Source organism: Chlamydotis macqueenii, chromosome 5, assembly GCF_036417535.1.
Source record: "Chlamydotis macqueenii isolate bChlMac1 chromosome 5, bChlMac1.mat, whole genome shotgun sequence".
Taxonomy (NCBI): Eukaryota; Metazoa; Chordata; class Aves; order Otidiformes; family Otididae; genus Chlamydotis; species Chlamydotis macqueenii.
Window position 1 is genome coordinate 58,053,697 of NC_141560.1, and position 16,945 is coordinate 58,070,641.

Genomic DNA, 16,945 nt, shown 5'->3' on the forward strand with positions numbered 1-16,945 from the left:
CAATCAGCTTGCATTTCTCTAATACATAACCCTGTTAAATTTCTTGGCATTTAAGTGGGGATCTCAGATTCTCTCTTGCATGTGGGAAGCTAATATAACCAACTGTGGACAGTTTTTGACTTATGCACAGAATGTGGATAGAAGTTATACAGTCATTTTCCATTATTTTTCTTACCCAACCTAGAGAAGCCCAAGAGGGCAAAGCATATTTTTAAAATAGAATTTCAGAAAAAATAGCTCAACACACAAGTTCAATACAAAAACATAACACAATTAACTCTACCGCTTCCCAAAGCAATTTACAAAGCAGGGCAACTACTAATCACATTTTACAAACATAAAGTGTAACTTACAGGTTAGACAAATTACTCAATTTAGTCACAAAATGTAAATAATAGCAGGGCTTAATATCAGTTAGCAGAAATCTGCAAGGTGTTCCAGTACATCTTTCCTGATCTGACTTTCTGATCTTTCCAGATCTTTCCTGATCTGACTTCTTCTCAGGGGTCTAAACTGTGATTGAGCAGTGATTACCTGTGGGTTTTTTTTTTTTTTTGGAGGAAATAAAACCCCCAACCCTCAAGCTGAGACAGTCTTGCAAAAACATGAACTTCTCACAATGCACCTCCAGTGGTCCTCATTTAGCTACTTTTGAAATTAATATGTTGGTGATATTTAAAGTACTAAACCAATTTAAATCATTGAACATCTTATGGAGAGGAAGATTTTCAGATAAAGGGTTAATTTATCTTGGCACCCACCTCCAATTCAGAAAGGAGGGATAATCACAAGAACCCGGATGAATCTGGTTTTGAATGTATTCAGAACTCAGTGAGAAAGAGCTAGACCCAAGAAGCCAAGGCAGCCTGCAAGATCCAATTTTCTATGTTTTCACACTGTACTGTGAGTTGCAATTCACACAGATATGAGCCTGGGAAAGTCCTCATCTGAGAAATTTTCATCTCAGTAGATAGGGGAATTTTCTTTGTTTTTCTTACCCAATCCCTCTCTTTAAAATTATTCTTTCCCATGCACTAAACAGACTGGAAGCACACAACTTGCAGATCTGCAGAGGAGAAGAATGTGGATTCTCTGTTACATGAAGAGAGGGAATAAAAAAAAGGAAAGTGACACTGGCCTGCAGAAAAAGAAAAGAAAGACTGAGAATCTTAAAGTCTATTTCATATAAGAGGCATATGCAGGAGCCAAGCTTGCAAAGATAATTTTCTTTTACCACTGAAATTACTTCTAAACTCTCAGTTCTCACAGCTTTGAATAAATTCTGATGTGTATGCAGCTTTTCCATAAGAGCTTTGGCTATCGCAGAGCTTTAATTCATGAGTTATCTTAAACATAAATAGGTATAAAAGCAAGTTTCTAACATCAAACCCCATCAAATATCAGGACCCTTTACCTCCATCTTCTCAGTAATCTTAACACAACAACAATAAACAAGAAAAGAGCTTTATGTTAGTATAGTACTACTTATATAGTAAAGCATAAAAACATTTACTTTTTTCCATTCTTATATTTTGCTTAAAGAATTTATAGTGAGTAAGGGACACTTCTGTGCGTTCATAGAATCATAGAATGGTTAGGGTTGGAAGGGACCTTCAAAGGTCATCTAGTCCAACTTCCCTGCAAGGAGCAGGGACATCCCAGACTAGATCAGGTTGCTCAGAGCCGCATCCACCTTGGCCTTGAATGTTGCCAGGGATGGGGCATCTACCACCTCTCTGGGCAACCCATTCCAGTGTTCCACCACCCTTATTGTAAAAAATATTTTCTCAATATCAAATCTAAATCTACCTCCCTCTATTTTCAAACCATTACATGTATGCAAGATTGGATAAAGATGTAACCTAGCAACTGCCCTGTAGCATTTATTCATTTATTAAGCTAAGTAAATCAAATATTCAAAATGACACACTTGATAACTGAACTTAGCCCATTCTGGAAAATGTTAAATGTTGCCTGACTGTGTCATTTCTCTTCAAAACATTGCTGTTGGATGAAAAACACAATGAAGGATGTTTGTTCCAAATCCACCCTCTGCTTATACAAATCTTCAGTCTCCCAGTTTTTTCTTTTAAAGTAGTGCTGAGAAGGAATAGGCTACAAAAAGTACTTCTCAACCCATCTGATTTTATAATACTGTAATACAAAGAGCATAAGCCAGAGATTCTTAAATATTACCTTCGTATAGAACTTCATACTCAGTGGGAATACAGCTATATCCTTGAATCAAATCCGGAAGACAGTCCTTACAGAAGGAAAGAAGGCAAGGTAGCATTCTGGGATCTCTCCTGTGCAGATCCCATTTGCACACCAAACAATTCCTCAACAGATCCAGGGTCTTAGTTTCTGTTGACTGAAGTTTTACATCAAAAACACGAAGAGTCACAAAATGGTTCATGACAACTCCTTGACTTAAAAAAAACACTTTATCACTCAAGTGCAAACTAGAAGGCAACAGCAGGATGCACGTTCTCAAAAACATTTAGTCCTTGTGAAGAAAGAGGAAGTTCCTTGCAGCTGAAAAATCATGTACTTGCTTAACAAAAAAAAGAATATCTTTGCAGGTTGTTGTGCAGGAAAGTGTGATTTAATGTTTACAAACCATGATCCCACTATCTCTCTGTAGTACTTGGACCTTCTGTAAAAATTGAACTAATCTGTTCTACTGATCTACTTACAAAGCTGTTACCAGGCTGAATTGTCACATGCTGTACATCTGCTAGAAGCACCAAAACTGCGCAATAAAAATTACTATGTTCTCTGACAGCTTTTGCAATTTCACCTCAATACTTTACAGTTTTCAGGTAAAACAAATAATAAGCATAACTGTTCATGAAGCAATACATGTTAGAAAGCTCCCTTGATAAATTTACAGCATTCTTCTGCCAATCTTCTTTATAGAAATTTAAGAAAATGCACTTTGCAGTACTCAAATTTCATGTCATTATGACAGCACAGCTTCTCAGCTGGCTCTGTCTCTATTGTTTGCTGCAACTACTGTTGCTAAGAAGGCAAACAAGCACCTACAAAAATATGTAATTTCTGCAAGAGGAAGTTGGGGTCTTAGACTACCACATTGTTTAGACAGAGAAATCACAGCCCAGAACCAAAGCATCCATGCACAGAGAATCAGTGCAAACAAAGCCTAATACTGGGAAATGCTGTATCACCATAAAGGCCAAATCTGTGGCTGAATGAGAAACAAGTTACCATACATTTTAATTTATGATTTTTGCATAACATATGAAACTATGTACAAGTGTTTTGGTAGGAGGGGGAAGGATGAGGGTGATGAAAAGTGTTTTAAAATTCCTGCTGAAACAGGTATGCAAATCAGCAGTCAGGCAGCTGTGACTTGGCTATGCTGACGGTAAACATGAAGTCCAGCAGCAGTGATTAAAACAAAATAAACTTAATTTGGAGATGTGCAGTGAGAATAGTGAGGTGCCAGTGGCACCCAGCAGCCAGATCCTGTGGCAGGAGCGGCCACAGCCCTGCTGCTAGCAGTCAGTTCCGTGTCAAAACGGAACACGATGAACAGCGCAATCTCAAAAACAAAGCTTGATTTACTCCTCCAGACCCCTCACACACTGTTTTCAGGAGTTTGCACAAGGCACAGGCAGCCGCTGAAGAAGTCCTGTCCCAGACTCAGTGTAGGTATGGCTCAGCCATGTAAAAAAACCCAGACCCCCCACAAAATAACCAGGCTGGCCTTCAGTCGAGCAGAGACTGGAGAATCCGACATGCTTCTCACAAAGAACTTTCTGTACTCAAGACTACAAAATATGGGAGAATTACTTAAGACATAATATATTAAATACCAAAGAATAGAGAACAATGTCTGCTATGCATAAGCTAGCATCACTTGCCTGTTGCCTTGTGCACCAGCATAAATAGATCCTCTCAGTCTTTATGATCTGGTCAGCAATAAGGTTTCTGACAGGAGGGAGTAACAGTCCTTATTTTGCAGTACCACACAACTCCCTTTGAGGACTGAAATGATGTCGCTTTTGCAGTAGATAAACAGCACCACGTATTAGGAAACAGTGGTCCTGGCAGGCAATGTGATAAAGTTCACATACTCTTACCTCAGTATTTTACAAACTGTTCGTTTTGGAGCTCTCCATAACTAGCAGTATCAGTGGCTAAGATGAATTATTGTATCAAAGCAATGCATGTCGTCTTTACCTCTAAATTTAATTCTTGACAAACACTAGGAGTTCATTAACTAGGAACGTATCATGGATCATATCACACATACTACAAGGTAATTTGCAACTATCAGCAATAATTAAAGACTTCCAGCAGTGAGCATAAAAAAAAATAGATCACTATCTATATGCTTTTGGTCTGACACTTAAAACAAGAGCTAGCTCACTAACTTTAAGTAACTGCTTGATTTTTACCATTAGATAAAGATTCTATTTTGGCATGCAGAGTCAAGCCTTGCACTGGCAACTGAAGACCTATTTTGATGTTACAATTAAGCAAGCAGTATTTTATGTAGTGATTTTAAGCCAAATACATCAGAAATTCATATACTGCCGTTCTAGAGATGTGCCATTGCTTTATATTAGCTGTAAGGAAGGCTAAAGCTGGCTGGCACCACTTCCATACCATACAGGGTAACTTCAGGAATTATATGCACTACTTGAGGAGCATATTGATGGCAAAAGGGAATGAGCAGTTACTGTATTGTGTCATTAAGCAAGTTTCAGGTTGCAGTTACTGCTGTTACTATCCCTTAAAAGTACACCAACTTGGAGTTGCCATCTGTGAGTCCAGTAAAAGACAAGCTTTAAAAGCTTTCGGCCTACACAATCTGTCCAGTTAGTCTGCCACAATTACCAAAAGGACACCATGCTGCTGCTAAAATTGCTACGAATAGTGAAATTCAGAATTAGTATGTGCAGAAACAATTTTGTCCTGTGGTGGAAGAAGTCAGTCTAATCTCAAAGAAATCTGATTCTGTGCTCTAGCTAAAAGACTGCAAAAATGTGGTGTTTTATCAATGAAAAGGCAACTATTCCATAGATGACTATGATCCTCATGTTCTGATGAATGCAGGATGCAAACACCTCAGCTGGTACTCATAGTACTAAGCACTAGTATCTAAAAAGCACATGCATTAAAATTCTGATTTTTATGTTGACTGTGATCAGAAGCTAAACAACTGTCATCCACTTAGCAGCAGTTGAAGCACTGGAGGGACAAACGCAGGAGTCACTTTGGAAAGATCTTTCATTAACAATGCCATGAAAAAGCAAAGAATTTAACCACACTGTTGAACTAAACTAAAAAAAAAATCTTATTTCTATGTGTGAAGCTGATAAAAAAAGTGATCAACATTTATTTTCTCTGTTGAAGGCACAGTTGCTATTAGCTGCAAAGGGGCACACCACACAGCACTATTCTGCTCAAAAGCTGGTTATGACTTCTGAGAAAGCTCCATACTAGGCAGACCATCACCTTCTGCAGAAACCTGTCTGGAAGTGCTTCTCATGACCTAAGTCTAGCAATAATTAGGTAGAAACCATGAACTGATCTAGTCAGGGATGTCCCTGCTCCTTGCAGGGGGGTTGGACTAGATGACCTTTGAAGGTCCCTTCCAACCCTAACCATTCTATGATCCTATGATTCTAACTGTTTCTTTCCACCTATTTCAGCTCTCCCCTACTGTCCTGCACTATTCTACTACTAACAACTTTGCATAGTTCCATTGCATTTCTTTGTCTACACTTGCTCTTTCATTCCCAAAGGCAGCATCCCCATAGATTTCACCTAGGTGTCATTTTAGTGTACAAAAATCCCCATCAACAGAATACAATTTTCACAGACAGTAGAAGATCACCAGCTGAAAGAGCTGCACAAATACAGGAAGAGCCTATCTATTTTGCTACCCTGTAATGACAAAACAATAGAGTATTTCTATATGCCAAATGCTGGACACTGTAGCCAGGCAATTTCAAAAGATAGTGAGAAGCAGTCAAACCACTCATCAAAAACTGCCAAAAATAAGTAAGCAGACAAGACTTACACGTGAAGTATCTGGATAAATCAGGGAAAAAAAAAATATCAGAAACTTCCATAAATCAGCACATTTTACACATTGTTTTTATTCAAAATATGTGACTAAAACAAAGGCTTTTATGCCACAAGCACACAGGCACCACCAACTTCTTTGATCTTCTCCTCCGCTCTTCTACTGAAGAACTTTGCTTTCACAATTACAGGCTGCTTGGGCAGCTTCCCCTTGCCCAGGACTTTGTAGTAGCCCTAGAAAGATTAAAAAAAATCATTCAGTGTTTGTAATCAGCTTGCAGGCTCCTACATTCAGACCTGGTTTTTAGCATGCACCAGTTAAAACCAAAACCATGATCACAATGACCTCACTCAGGGTCAGTCTCCAATACAAAATTGGTATAAATGAAAGAAAAATACTCTGCATGACTCAGTGGGGTTGCATTTGTTCAGAGAAGAAGTGGAAACTCCAAACAACTTTTCCTGTAAATGAGAAGCTTAATTTTTTTTCCCATATGCATATACAAAAACCACTGTGAGATCTGGTAAAGAAGTTACCAACCTTCTCCCACTTTTCCAAAGGAGAGAGCAGCTGGCTGCACATCCAAGACTATGTACTACCCAACAACTTCTGGTAAGTGCTCTTTACCTGCAGGACATCCTGACACTTCGGAACACAGCAGCAGACTCTTCTGCACATCTTAAATGTACACCTGAAGCATCTGCAAGCTTTCACAGCAATAGCTGTTCTCTACCATTGGAATCCTCTCATTTTGTTCCTGTCCTTCACATTAAAAGGACAATCAAGGCACAAGGTGCATTAATAATATAACCATTGAAGTCATTGCTTGTTAGAAGTAGTGTAACTGGCCAACATAGATGTCTTAATTTGGAACAGGGAACATACCCACTTGGCAAACTAGTTAGTGTCACTGATTCAATGGCTGGCTGAGATTGGAGACATCGCAGCCAGTGAACAGGATCAGACATTTATGTCCAAGAACTACAGCACACCAAGACAATGAAACAGAAACATGTTAAGATGTGACTCTAGTCTCGATATTACAGAAGTGACTTTACATAAATGAGAGTAGTTCTGCTATGTTTTTATACACAATTTCAGTTACATTTTAAACAAGTAATCTTTCACCATCCTGCAAAAGAAGGGAAGTCCCTATCCCCAATCACACACAAGTACGAGAGAAAGTTCTTACAGGAAAAAAAGGTAATAGCACAAGTACTTCTGTAACTACCTATATTCCAAGATATTTGTCCTGAGAAGTTCACAAATATTGAAGCACTATAGTTTATTTGCAGTTCACCATTTCCCTACTTGGATACACAAAGCTAAGTTACACATGAAGTGACCGGGAATTGCAGGTTTGAACATGAGCAGAAACTTACTGAGCGCACAACATCAATGACTGGGGCCAGTCCAGCCTCATTTTTTGCATAATTGAGCCTTGTCTGTTCACTGACAAGCGTCCACAATTTATCCAAATTGACAGTAGGACAGAACTTTTGGTTTCTCTTCAAGTGATAGTGTCTCATGCCTACTTTTCCAAAGTAACCAGGGTGACTGTGAAAGAAACACATTCCTCATTAGATCACATTTTTAATTTATCCCGAACAGGCAAGACTATAAATTAGCACTGAAATGAGCATCTTTTCTTGATCAAATACTCAAAATGCCACTTTTATTCATATTAATACATGTAGTATTTAAAGGTAATATTCATTAGTATCCAAACTAAGGAAAATTGTACATGTTTGCTCTCCCTTGAACTCACAACTCAAACCCCCTTACTAGTGAGGCTGGCCCAATACTGTATTTCTAGGGCAACTCCAACTCTGTGAACCCATGGAGGGTGGCACTGCCTGAGGAGTTCCAGTGCTCCTGTCACTAACCTGGTGACTGACTGAGTCAAGAATGGTCACAGCCAGTGAATATAGATTAGTGGTTACTGTCCGAGTACTCTAGCACACCAGGACAACAGACAGTGTCCAGATGTGACTCTAGTCTCGGCAATAAGTAAAGACAACATTCTTCACCTTTACACTACACAGCTAAAAAGGATGCAGTCTGGATTTAACATAACATTTTGAATTTACATAATATTTTGTGTGTGCATCGTTAAGCAGGGACCACTTTGTGACAGGCAAGTTTGGCCAAGTTTACAGAATGCTGCACTGAACTTTTAAAGACATCTGGTTTAAGTGAAAAGGCCTCTGATTTTACGGTAAATGGAGACATGAGTTGACTGTAGCTACAATACCACACTACATGTTACAGGAAAAACCACCTAGAATTGCACAGAATTTTGTTTATTCACATGTAAAAGTTCATTGTTTCTACTTCAGGAACACATATTTGCTAGTATATATTCAAAATGTTAGCTTACTATTTATCAAAGTTAATCCTGTGATGGTGCATACCACCAGCATTACCACGCCCTCCGGGATGTTTCCTGTGTTTGCCTAAAAAGAAAAATTTAGGTTACACTAAGAATATCACACTTAATACTTGAACTTAGAGGTACATTCAGTGTCAATTTCAGCTAATTAGTCTGATTCCATTCCCTTTTCTGAATTAATTTCAATTCAGTGAGATGAGCCAACTAAAAACTAACCCTAGAAGAGAAAGAAAAACATCCATCACATGCCTCTGGTTAGCTTACAGCAGTACAAGACACCACCAGTGCTAGCACAAGTGGGGAGACAAGAAAAGGCAAGAATGACCAAAGTTACAGGGACACAGCACTGCCCTGTCACACAATCAGTACCTATCACCTCAGCACAAATGAAGCTAAATTACAAATCCAATGAAATCCAGAAGAACGTGCAAGATTTCGGATCAGCCCATCACTGTGGCACCTACCCCCACAGCACAAGCATCACCCGCACACCCTGCAGCATGCAGTGCTGCTAACTGTTACCCACAGCATGCACGGCACTCAAAGCCATACTTCTTCCAACCCGTGAAGAACAGTAGCGTCCCCTCAGTATCGGGGAGGCCCCGATCGGTATGCACCCACTGAGAGGCCAAAGCCGACCGGCGGCCTCCCCTCCACTCACCAACGCGGCCGTGGCCGTGACTAACGTGTCCTCTCAACTTCCGGGTCTTCCTTAGTCTGGAAGGCTGCGGGAAAGTGGGAGAGCAGCTGTAAGAAAAACGGGCAACAACAGGCCGGACTACCACCCTCGCTCCCCCGGGAGAGAGGCTGCTCCAAGGCCGCAGCCAGGCGCCATGGCGGCCCACGCCCGCCGAGGAAAGGCCCGAGCAGCCGCGCCGCGCCGCACCGCACCCTAGGCAGGCCGCGGACTCGGAGAATCGTCTCGTCTCGTCTTCCCCCCCCCCCCCCAGTCATGTCCCGCCGCGAGAGCGAGGAGCAGCCGCCGCGGGTTGCCCCAGCAGAACCCAGCCCGGCGCAGCCCCAGCGGCGCACCCACCATCTTGCCGGCGTGCGCGAAGGAAGAGAAAGACCGCGCCGCTCGCGAGAACGTGGAAAGGGACGGTGTGGGCAGACGTGGGGCCGGGCGGGGCTAAGCTCTCGCGAGGTGTTGCCGAGGCTACCGGAGCGGCAGGGCTGACTCTCGCGAGATCCGGCGCGCGGCGCGGGTGCTTGTTACCCGCCGGGGCGGCAGAACGGGCTGTTCGGGGCCGACGGGCGGCGCTTAGGCTGTAGGGCCGGCGTAGCTGCGCAGCCACCCGCTGCTTCCCAAGGGGACGCACTGGTCCCTGGGCTGTTGGTGTAGCACCAGCTGCTTGCCGCGGCGCTGCCCGCGCATGGGGCTGGGGCGTTGCGGTGCTGCCTGGGCAAAAGAACAGGACCGGCTTGAATCCCTACCGGTACGGAGGGATTGAGTTTAGCAGGCAGACAGCGTTAAGTACGGCTCCATCTTAATTACGGACATAACTGGCTTTATCTTTCCTCTGTACCAAAGGTAGGATTTTGAGTAGAATTTAGGAATATTTGGAAGCTTGGTCACTTTATTAAACATTGATAACAATAGGAAAATAAATACTGTGTACTTGCACACAACTATTGGCTACACTAGAGTAACAATTCCGAAATAGTGTTATTGTTTCTCAAGCTTGTTTTTTATATATTTTATACGGTAGGAGTTTAAACAAATCTTTACCAATTTAGAACACAGGTCCCAGTACTAGATTTGTTTTTCTTCGAGATTTCCTTCTCAGTTAAATGGTGCACTAGTAATGTTCCATGCTCAGGACCACCATTACTTTTTGTCGGCTCTCTTGCCAGCTAACCTACCCCGCACGCACCGGAGCACTGCCCCGGAGAAAGCAGGGCATCACACGGATACCGCCAAGCCAAGCCTTCAATTTAATGCTGCCTAACACAGGGTTAAATACCCGTACACCCGCTATGCACGCGAACGCAACCGCCCCCTGTGCCCATGGATCTATCCGCGCCTGCCACGCACCTGCCCCTGCGCCCTGCGCCCATGGATCTATCCGTGCCCACCACGTACGTGGGCGCACCTGCCCCCTGCGCCCATGGACCTATCCGCGCCTAGCGCGCGAATCACCGCGGACTGCCCCTCCTGCATACATGCAGCCCTGCTAACTTTACCCCACAATTCCCCGCCTCTGTGCTAAATCATCCTGGTCTAATGGCTGGTACTCTGGGGCGGATGCCGCCATAACATAGTTGATCATGGATAGTTGCCTAGTGACCCCTTAATCATAGCATGCAAGAAACGTAACAATAACAGAAACAAACAAAGCATTATCAAAGAACTGCTAGGATTGTCACACCTATAGACACAATATTTCTTAGCCATCTAGGTAAACCGAAGAGGTCTGAAAACTACCCTCAGTCCTTTAGGGCTTTGACGTTGAATACTGACTGGGCAGCATGCGCATGCATCTTCTCCAAGGCCGAGGAGGTGTTCTTGCTGAAGTCCAAACAGCAGTAACCCTGGAGACCTAGGACTCCCTCTAGGTCGCTGCAACCGATGCCAGGCCTCGCAAGGGCATAATCTAATGCCAACTGCATTTGTGTCATTCCATCGTATGCTGCTAAAGCAATCGCCAGTTCAGATATGGTGAGGGCCACGCGCTATGCAAACCTGAGTAGAGTTTGTGTAATGCGAGAACTGCTCCCAGAAATTAGTCGTTATCACTGCCATTGGAAGACTCACAATCAGGATCAATCCCACTAGAGAGCACCGTGCCGCTCGGTTACTCTGCTGATCCTCCAGCCCCGGCTGTACCAGCCAGGCTGGGATCCATCAGGTCCCCGCACCTGTGGAGATACAAGCATACCCTCATCCCCCTATTAGCAGATCAGCAGGACCTTCCCAACATGGGTCTTCTGGCAGGTGGTACCAGACCTTTGGGAGTGCCTTGCCCCCAAACAGCAGCTGACACGAGGAAAAACGGTTTTGGATAGGGGAAACAGATTGGGGGTCAGCAAAGGACATATGATTCAGTACCACAAGCGCTTCACCGACCAAGACCCCCAGCGAACCCCTCTCTCCCCCCTCTCTTAAGCACGTTAGCTGTGCTTTCAGGGTTTTGTGTGCGCGTTCTACAATCGCTTGCCCGGTGCTGTTCAGAGGAATGCCAAACGTATGGCGGACTCCCCACGTCTGCAGGAAGTGGTGAAATACCCGTGACTGATAATTTGGCCCATTGTCAGTCTTTATCTCCCAAGGTACCCCTAGGCAGGCAAAAGCCCGGTTCCGGTATAGGATGGATTTCTGTGTCGTGGACGTCGTGAATGGACATGAAGAGAGCTCAGGAGCAAGTGTCGACCACAATGTGAATGTATTTGAGACAGCCAAATGGCGCGTACTCTGTGATATCCACTTGCCATACCTGGTTTGGAGTATACCCCCGGGGTTAATGCCTGGGTAGTATAAGGCCTGGTTCGGCTTTGCTGCTTGACATGCTGGACACGCTGCCACTACAGCCCGAGCCTGTGAGATGGGCAGTCGGAACTGATGTCATATGGCGTGCGCACCCTGATGTAGTATTCTCTGTATCACTTTTGTAGGCAGGTGACCAAGCACGGAATGTTAATGATTATACCTGGTATGATGCCTAGTATCACAATTCTGATTTTAGCCAAGGATAGCAACCACCCAGTTATGCCACACACAAGCTTAGCCAATAAAATTACTGATCACGTTATACATATTCATGACTGCTAAGCAAAACTAAGTTTCACTACCTTCTAGTAATTTTCTACTATAGCATTCTTCTACTATTACAAACATAACAACTCCAGTAACTTTCTTATCTACAAGACCAGTGACTAGTTTTTTGCAAGCCTCTGTTGAAACAAGCCATAAATTCTGCTAACAATGTTTTGTATCTTAAAGCTTCCCTTCTCATTCCATGGCTTTCTTCCAGCGAGCATGATTGTATCCCTCTCCCAAGGTCAGTTTGCTTTCACTGACACCGTACTGGCTCAAGAAATACCCACATCTCTCTCTTCTTTGTTTATGAGAAGAGGCTTGTTTCAACGCTTTATCTATTAAAGTCTGCACATATTTCAACACACACGGAATACAGATCAAAGTACATATATAAAAAGAATGAATAAGCATCCTACAGCTATTTGTAATAAGCTTTTATCAATCCACCAAAAAGATTTCTGAATATATCAAAATCATCACTTTTTTGCAGTTTTTTGTACTCCTTTTTGCAAGTTTTGAATACTTTTGTGAATAGATTCCGGATAATCAGACAGATTCATGCAGCAAAGCCCATCAAAATCCTGACAACAATGATTTTGTGCTAATAATAAAAAAATCTACTACTGATCTATTCTGTTACCAACCTGACTACGCCAAAGACACTGCCAAGCAAGAGGATGTTTATCATCAGGGTCAGAGCAGAGAAAGGAGGCAGGCGCAGCACCTTCAGGGCATCCCCTGTTGTTAATAAAGTGTGCTCTGGGTCCCTCCCCTCTCCTCCGCTCCAGCCATCTCTGTTTTTACCCTCAGCAGATTCAGTGAAAGAGTACTGACTAGATGTTGCTGCACGCGTGGCCAGCGCACACAACAAGGCCTGACTAGACGTTGCTGCATGTGTGACCAGCACATGCAACAAGGCCTGTCAAAATATGTGCTCTGCAGGCTAACAGTGGTTCTGTTTTGTAAAGTAATATAGCGTATAGAATCTACATCAATTAACAGTGTTAATAGTACCAATACAATTGCATGCGTTTAATTAGCAAGCCAAAAGCCCAATTTATTTAGCGTAGCTAATGCCTAGGCACTTGCCACATCAAGTACAAAGATTGAAGCAGCAATAATTTCACCTGGTTTCCAAAACTCTATATTATCTTGGCAATCAGATTCAAAACTATGTGTACTTCGTTTAGGTCTTTTATGCTGTCTGGATTTTGATATGTGCTCGCGTGATTACACCATGCTGTGTCGTTGCAATGTATAGATCTTAAAGCATTTACAATCATTACCCCTCTAGTAACATTAGCTCCTGAATAGTTAAAGAAAATAGGTAGAAGTCCATCTTTAGTGATCCCAAAAGACAGACAAATGGTGCCCTACCCTGTGGCACCAGCCATAGTTACCCACACGTTTGTTCTTTCCGTGACTGATGTCCATGGAGCTGCCACACAGCTTGTTAACAATCCAACGAACGCAAGGCAGCTTGGAGCGCTGGTCGTACCCATCGTGCAGGGATCCACTTGTTCACTGCTCCTGTAGAGACACAAGCATATCCTTTCCCCCACATCATAAGAGGGAATGGTCCTTCCCAATTACCTGTTTCCAGATTCTTACCATCCCTGGAGCTTGCCCTCGGATGGCATCATGTACAGTAGATGATCCAAAATGTTAATGTATTGAGGAAAAATTGTCACTCCAGTGATTTAGAAAATTAAGCATATACGTTGCTTTCGCTAACTTTTCGTTTGTAGATTTTCCTCTCATTTCCCTTTTTTTTTTTAACTGATCATATAACAAAGGATTATTAATTTCCTTTAACATTGTCCATTCAGCGCATTGTATTACATTGACCACATAGGCAGACTCAGAGACAATACTGAGGGATTAATCTTTCCACTTATACAAAGCTCGTACCACCACTGCAAGTTCTACAATTTGGGTTGAACCTTCTACCAATTGTACGTCATGATGCCACTTATGATTTTTCTTCCACACAATTACAGATTTGTGCATTTTTCCTGATCCATCTGTAAATATTGTCAAGGCATTTTTTATGGGAGTGCAACTTAAATGAGTTGCTGGATACAACATTAATTCTCTTAAAAATTGCAGCATTGGTTGCTTAGGCAAATGAATGGAGACCTGTAGCAAAGCTGTTTGTAATGCTGTTTGTGCTTCTGGAGTTAGTCTCCTAGAAGAGGTTAAATCTGAGTCTCCCTTAAGTATTAGGAATAGTGGAGAAAGCAATTCTGTAGAGGTCTAATACCAGGCATACCCAGTTGATAGCTCCCAGCAATTTCTGCAAATCGTTTAAGGTAAACACACTGAGGGATTTTTAACTTTTGTGGCATAATTGTTCTTTCCGTAATTTGTCAGCCGAGATACTGCCAGGGACACCCCTTTTGAATTTTTTCTTGAGCAATAACCAATTTAAATCCGGATAATGCACTGGTGATATCATTAAGAATATCTCTGTCCACCAGAGAATCATCAGGTGCTGCAATTAAGATATCATCCCTGTAATGATAAACGAGGCTATTCCTATGCAAGCACCTTACTGGTGCTATGCCCTGTGCAACGTACCATTGGTAGATGGTTGGACTGTTTTTCATACCCTGCAGAAGTACTGTCCAGTGATATCGCTAATTGGATTCTCCCATATTGATTGAAGGCACAGAAAATGCGAATTGTGGAATTCTGTATTACAAACACAGGTGTTTTCTAGGAACTGTCTGTTGGCTTTGTATGTCCAAGTTGTAATCGCTCGTCAACTAACTCATCCAAATGGTGCAGCTTTTTTCTTGCTAAAGGCCACTGGTCAACTCAGACGGGAGTATCTGTAACCATGGCAGTTTTTGGGTAAGCTGCCCCGCCCCGCCGGATGGAGGGGGGGGGGTGGTGGGCGCGCCTGGCGGCGGCCGCGACGAAAGATCCTTAAAGCCACCGTCACAGGCAAAACAGACTCGACCTGGGGAAAATTATTCATTTATTACTAAAACCAATGCAGGATAATGAGAAAGGGAACAAAACAACCTCCTCCCCCACCGCCCCTTCCCGGGCTTAACACCATCTCCACCTCCTTCCCCGGCCCCCTGAGCCGGGGGGGAGGGCCGGGAAGGGAAGGGAAGAGGGAATGGGGGCCAGGGTCGGCCAATCACACTTTACCTTATGCTGCAGTTTACTAAGAGGAAACAGAAGAACAAAACAATGTAGAAGAATGTTGGATACCTGGAGTACCAGGGGCACTTAGTGAACAATCCAGACCAAATGGAATTGTTATGTTTGTGAGCAGCAGGCCTCAAGGACATCACTGAAGCCGCTTGTGAGAAAGTAATGAAGCTGCCTGTAAGAAAGTACTGAAGCCACCTGTGAGAAAATAATGAGGCCGCCTGTGAGAAAGTAAACGAAGCAACCTTGAGAAGAAGGAAAACAGCTGGCATACGTGACTGGGGGCTGAACGAGATACAGGGTGCAGGTGGAGAGAACCATGCACGTGAACAAAGAGACTTAATGAATCATATTTTAGCTAGGAGCGCGTGCATGATATAGTTAACCAATTAGTAGAGAGCTTGCGTATGATACGGAATTAGAAGGGCTATATTAACGGGGATGTATCAACAATAAATTGGCATTTGCTTGATCATATTGGTCGTCAGCAGTGTCCGTGACTTCCGCGTCAGCAGGTGGCGCCCGAACAGGGACCCTCGGAGAGAGGGTACAGGGACCCTCAGATCGGTGTTGGACATCCCGACGGAACCGAAGAAGGAAAGAAGAAATGAGGGGGCGGAAGCCGGTCGAAGTCGAGTGCTGCCGCGGCACTCAGGAAGTCGCTATAGCGCAAAAAGGTACAAAACGTACGGAGGGAATCTCGTCTTGGCCAGGCGAGCAGCCGGGGAGGAGATGGGGTCCACACTGACCAAAGAGGAGTCAGCAGTGGTTAAGCTCCTCCAACATATGCTCTCTATGAGAGGACTGATTTATGACTCGGCTGTCCTAGAAGCTTTGCTGCAGTGGGCAAAGAAAAGGGAATTAATCTCCACAGTTGATGATGCTTTTGAACTCCCGACATGGGAAAAGATAGGAAAAGAGCTGTGGGATGAAATAAGTAAAGGATCAAAGGAGGCGAGCAAACTCTCCACCGTGTGGAGGCTAATTAACGAAACATTGATAAGCATGAAAGCCAAGCATTCAGTTGCCACATCTGCTTTTGCGGCCTTAACTCCAGCCGACAGGTCCACCTCCGCTACTAGCATGGTGTTCTTGGGTTTAACAAGCCCTGCCGCTGCCCCGGCTCGTGCTGAGGGTGAGGGGGTTCGAGCCCCAGCAAGGACTCCAGGAAATGCAGCCACAGCCCCTATAACTATAGATATGTGGGCACCAGAGGGAAAAACTGCCAAAGGCTTTTCACCACAACCAGATGTACCACCGCCAGGCACCCCGCCACACTGCGCCAGTGCAGGCTCAGAGTCACGAGCCTTTTTGCCGGCACCAACAGCTCCGGTTTATCCCCCGTTACCACCTTCTTCCCCGCCACCATGGCGTGAGGAAGAGGGGGATGAACATTCATCCGGCTTGAAGGACACACAGCTGCAAGAGACACTAAAAAGGCTGGAAGCCCTAGAGGTTCGCCTAGAAGCGTCGCTGGGAAACTTGTCAACTCCTTCGCCTGTGCCACATCGAGACCTGCCAGCATCCAACCTATTCGTTCCGAATGGAGCATCGGGTGAGATCTGTCTTT

At 43.7% G+C, this 16,945-nt stretch overlaps 1 protein-coding gene and 2 non-coding genes across 3 annotated transcripts; all 3 read right to left on the reverse strand.

Moving 5' to 3' along the window:
* Positions 1 to 6,110: 6,110 nt before the first annotated feature.
* On the reverse strand, positions 6,111 to 9,626 carry RPL27A (ribosomal protein L27a). Its single transcript, XM_086749811.1, has 5 exons — positions 9,490 to 9,626; positions 9,115 to 9,178; positions 8,442 to 8,517; positions 7,444 to 7,618; positions 6,111 to 6,294 (listed from the first exon to the last, which is right to left on the reverse strand). The coding sequence occupies exons 1-5, from the start codon at positions 9,490 to 9,492 to the stop codon at positions 6,166 to 6,168; spliced, it is 447 nt and encodes a 148-aa protein (XP_086605937.1). The 5' UTR covers positions 9,493 to 9,626; the 3' UTR covers positions 6,111 to 6,165.
* Positions 6,964 to 7,100, reverse strand: LOC147600595 (small nucleolar RNA SNORA3/SNORA45 family). Its single transcript, XR_015258847.1, has one exon. It is a non-coding gene; the product is annotated as a small nucleolar RNA SNORA3/SNORA45 family (small nucleolar RNA).
* On the reverse strand, positions 7,935 to 8,066 carry LOC147600596 (small nucleolar RNA SNORA3/SNORA45 family). Its single transcript, XR_015258846.1, has one exon. It is a non-coding gene; the product is annotated as a small nucleolar RNA SNORA3/SNORA45 family (small nucleolar RNA).
* Positions 9,627 to 16,945: the final 7,319 nt, after the last annotated feature.